This window comes from Setaria italica, chromosome VII (genome assembly GCF_000263155.2).
Source record: "Setaria italica strain Yugu1 chromosome VII, Setaria_italica_v2.0, whole genome shotgun sequence".
NCBI lineage: Eukaryota > Viridiplantae > Streptophyta > Magnoliopsida > Poales > Poaceae > Setaria > Setaria italica.
The window spans coordinates 6,728,374-6,733,440 of NC_028456.1; the positions used below are offsets into that span (position 1 = coordinate 6,728,374).

At 41.8% G+C, this 5,067-nt stretch overlaps 1 protein-coding gene across 1 annotated transcript; it reads right to left on the reverse strand.

The window, feature by feature from the left end:
- Positions 1–1,308: 1,308 nt before the first annotated feature.
- Positions 1,309–4,390, reverse strand: LOC101764250 (ER membrane protein complex subunit 8/9 homolog). Its single transcript, XM_004975044.3, has 4 exons — positions 3,929–4,390; positions 3,781–3,840; positions 2,046–2,212; positions 1,309–1,490 (listed from the first exon to the last, which is right to left on the reverse strand). Exons 1-4 carry the CDS (start codon positions 4,301–4,303, stop codon positions 1,460–1,462), a joined length of 633 nt encoding a protein of 210 aa, XP_004975101.1. The 5' UTR covers positions 4,304–4,390; the 3' UTR covers positions 1,309–1,459.
- Between the last annotated feature and the right edge of the window lie 677 nt (positions 4,391–5,067).

Below are 5,067 nucleotides of genomic sequence, written 5' to 3' on the forward strand. Positions count from 1 at the left end.
CCATAGCGCAGGTGCATATGTTTAGCACCACCTTACTAGTTGAGCAAGGGTGAAGCCAACTTATAAGCCTTTGTCCTCCAGCGATAGCACCTTCGGGTTAACCCTTTTACACGAAGCGAGGATGAAAGTGTAAGCAGCGTGCTATGTGTACGCGTGCCCGCCTCTCAAAAGGGACAGTGCAGTTTTGGAGGACGGGGTGTTACATAAATTAACTCAGGATGACGGCATTGACTGCATGTTTATCATCTCTAATGACCATTGTCAAAAGTTACATGCAAATGGTAAAAGGTTTACATCAACTTGATTGCTCGGTACATGCAAAGTCACAAAGTCACGCGATTGGTTATGTGAAAAGAAATGTGAATATGCACGCACGTGTGTATTGTGTAACCCAAGCATTATTCCCTCGTTCATTTACATATTCTCAGAAGTGAGGGAGCTCTCCAAGTTGGTTTGCACCAATTCAAACTAGCAATATTGGGCCATTGAATACTATGCACTATTTGTTTTGGGATTGCATTAAATAGACCTTTTTATATTAAATGGCCTTTTTATGGGCATTTTTCCAGCACATGCGACTTGCCCCTTTTTTGAGATAAGGGACTTTCATTTAACTTTAAAAACAGTGTACATGTATGAGGTTCGTAGAACCCCATGATACAGCTTGAAGTGCTGATAAAACAGCACAACCATTGAGTTGTTCAGAAGTACAGAATGAAGTACATGAACTATGTGGAGGTGCAGTTTTAGCCTGCACAGCAAGAAGGCAATCAGACCCAAGCCCAACTCGCAGGCTGCTGCCATGCTTCAGCTTCGTCGGCGTTCCACTCCAATTTCACCTAGCCAGTAGCCACGGTGGTAGGACATGGCAAACAAGTCTATCCGGTGATAGAGCGCTTAGCTAGTGCGTGGTCGCGTCGATTTATACAGACAGCGCTTTGGCTATGCAGGCCGAAGTCGTGAAGGATCAGAAAGTTTTTTCTTTTTTTTTTCTTAGTTTTTCAAACAAGATGAGAAAGTTATCTCCTCCTTTTCTTTTCTTTTTTAATTTTGGATACAAGTCGAGAAAGGATTTTTCAACAAAGATGATCAAGTAGGAGTAGCAATCACAATCAACAGTTCACTTAGGGTTATCACTCCCAGTCCCACGGCTTTAAATACCGGTGAGGAATATTTTTGGATAGAAAAAAGATGGGCAACGAGCAGCCATCGCAGTAAATCGCTCCCTCGACGGGCACTTGTCTCGACCCTCGAGGTCTTCCCCATGGATCAATGAGAAAGACAAAATAATCAATCTACGCTCACACATCATCGCAATGTCGATCTTTGCATTTTGAACGGCTATAATTGTTACAAAATCACTTGTTTACATTAAAATGCAATCCGAGCTAAGTCCATACAGCTTCAAGCATTTCTAGAGAAGTTCCATAAAGCATAGAAGTGATCATATCATAAAAGTTCAGTCGAGGAGACCTGGGTTCAACCAATCACTGCAAATAATAGATGTAATGTACAAAACGTCACAAACTAGGCAGAAACTTTTACACAAAAAAACTTGTGTTAAAATCAGATATATGATGTTTTTCTTATTTATGTTTTCTTAACCAGATATGTAAACCGCCATTCATGTCTAATTTTTATTTCTTGCAAGTTGCAACACAACATAAGTCATGATGTCCAAATGCTCGTTTCCCACTATTGTTTCCCCAGTTTCTTATGGTCACCACCATATATGATGCCAATCTGACATGGCATCCATAATGGAAAGGTTGATTTCATGAATTGCACAACAATAATGTAAACGATAGTTTGATGCAAGATTGGCATGCACTTGGCGAGTTTGATGAAAAATTGGTGAGCATTTGGTGAGTTTCATACCGACAACACAGACTCCTGTAGCCACAAGTGTGGCTAAAGGGTATGTGGACAATACATCCACTCGTGGCAAAAAATGATCCAATTAACTGCTTTGTGATCCTGAAGTTAGCATTTTAATGTTTTTTGGGCATAACCTGCAAGTGCCTTTAGGGAAACATTTGACTTACTTGCTAATATCATCAAGGTGGTCGTCGAAATCAGCAAGTTTCTCCCATTTCTTTGTTGTAACATGATCAGCTAGGACAACATTGCTAGAAGGTTCTTTTAAAGCCAGCTGACTGCTCCCATCAGATCCAGCCTGACGCCAACTTTTTGATGAATCCCTGGTGTACAACTGCATACACGAACCATGCAAGATTGAAACAAGCTAAGCATATTATTTCAATAGAAGTATTGACATTTTAGCTATTATTGTAAGTAATTTAGGGCATGGTCAGGATATTAAGCCAATTATCTTCCATATCTGAAGTCTGAACCACCATTTTTGGTACTGTAAACTATGAAACACAAATAAACATCAGGCCACAAATCATACATTATCAAAGTAGTTTCAATCAAAACTGTAAATCATGTTGCTTACGGAAATTTATCTAAAGTTAGTCCACAAAGAGTTCCTCAAAACATGCGATTTTTTAAAAAAAATAGAACTTGCCATTTTCACATGGCAATACTGCAAATTAGAATTGATAACAACTACATGAGTATTGAGTAGCAGGGTCTACCCTAGCTAGATAGCTCATTGTAGAGTAGATCTAGCAACCGTGGTTCAACTCCACTTTTGCATAGATATTAAGTCATCTAATATGGAGGGGCACCCCTATAGTCGTTACATAAGTCTTTGATCTACTTTGCTGCTAATGTAGGCATATCAGGATAAACACTTTCTGCTTCATATGTTGATAACTAAGAAAGTTAGTCAAGGTATAAAATTAGTTGCATTTTTTGTTCAAATAGAGCCCAAAAATAACACTGTGGTGAATTCATTTTTTAGATGCTAATAACAAATACTAGCATGCCAACAAGCAACACAAAAGAAATTCTGCTAGCAAATGAAGTTCTGGTGGGGATGTCACCAGTAATATATATAACTACCACAGAAAACCGTGAGATATATGCAATAAAATAAACTATCACAATCCCTGAATTGGTAGAATGTATAAAAGACAGATGCTAACAAACCTTAATCAGAGACCTAAAGTAAAAACCTATGATTGCTCCAATATTCCAATTTCGAAAAGGAATCATAAATTCCTGTGAGCATATACAAGCCTACAACTTTATTTACTGTTATATTATTTCCATCTTCAATATCATGTGGATGTGGTTAAGAATAAAAGTTCTGCAATTGCAATAGTCCTTTATTTTCAAATGATGATATTTTCGGTCTTGCATAAATAAGCTTACTCTAACAAGTCTCCAATGAAGGTTTCCAAACTTTTTGAACCTTCAAGTCTTAACCACACAACCTTGAACGTGATACCAATTCAGAGGAAAGATGTTCAGCCATCGTATGATGAACCCATGGATGCAAAAAAGTTCTAGGTCAAGGCAAAGACGAACAAACCACCATTACTAACATTAGCACTACTAATTGTTCTGCAATGCTGGTTTAATTACAGACAGCCTTATATTAGTTTATAATGAAATACAAATATGTCTATCTGATATCAGATTTACCTTTAAAACCTTGCTCGAATCAACTCCTACTCTACATAAATCTCAGTGGAAGATAACCAATATTTCTGGGAACCTTCCTATGACGAGCCATAAGCTTGAAGTGGTACGATTTCAAAGGAAAAATTGTTCAGCTAGACAACGTGTTGGATCAACATAGAAAGTAGTCTAAACCTCGGTACCAATTAGAAAGTCTCAAGGCAAAATTGTGCAAGATTTGACAAGTACCTGAACCACAGGCTCGCGAGACTTCCCCTGGACAGCCTCCTCCAGCTTCTTGTTATCGACCTGATCAATCAACACAAGAAAGATGAGATCTGCCCCCTCCTATTCGCGCAGATCGAGAGATGGCAAGAGCGAAAGAAACGGTGCTCACCAGCAGCACGGCGGATCGGGGAAAGTATCGGAAGATGTGGTCCCCGACGCGTTTGGCGACGGGCGGGAGGTCGGCGTCGTCGCGGCGCGGGTTGGCGTGGTAGTACCCGACGACGGCGAGGCCATCGCCCTGGATTGCAAAGTGGTCCTCCACTAGGGTGAGCGCGAGCTCAAGCGTGGGGAGCAGCGGCAGGTGCTGCGGGTGGTGGGACAGCGGCACGGCGTCGACGACGGAGACGACGGCTGGGGTGGAGGAGGGCTCGACGAGGCGGCCCACGAGGAGGCCGTTGACGGGGGCGGACGGGTGCTTGAGCGCGTGCAGTGCGAGCTTGACGTACGCCGCCTGCGCCACCTCGTACCGGCACTCCGCGCCCATCTCCGCCGCCGCAGCTGCTGATTCTCGGAGATGGATTTCTTGGTTTGGATCCCGGTGCTGGTTTTGCTGGCTGGGACTCGAGTTGAGATCTGATTTGAGGGAGATACCAGATTTGCTCGGGTCCCACCGAGGCTCAGGTTGAACAGTCCGTAGCCGCCCGATTGGAATTTGCACGATGAGGATGGTTCAAAGGAAAAGAAAAAAAAAAACTATTCTCCCTTCACAACGAGAGTAGCTGTCTATCTTCTATCTATACAGTAAAGAATTGAGACATCAAAAGAAAAATAGAGATAATTGATATTACCCCTCATGAAGTGCCTATTGTTCACTGTTCAAGTGTCCCCTACAGAAGATTAGGACGGGGGAGATTCATTTTGTAATCCCCCGTTCTAAATCCCGCCCACACCTATTTTTTTACACTGCGCCTTTTTTTCTACCCGCCAGCAACCGCGTGGTGGTGTGTATGGAAACTAATAACTACCCGCTAGCTACCGTGTGATTTTTCAATCAATTGTTTCCTTCCGGATCCCCTAATCACGAATTTTTGAATTTCCCGTTTCTTTTTTGAATTTTTTTGAATTGTTTCCTCAACACGCGTTTCTTTTCTATCATCGTTGTACCTATATAAATTTATACTGATATGGCCTCGTGTTCAGGAAGCCATGATCAATGTATTGTTTTTGCTGCACGGCTTGTTGGCAACACACAAGGTTGTCAGGTCTACATTACCAGGCCGTGAGACGTAGGTGAGTATATGGAACATA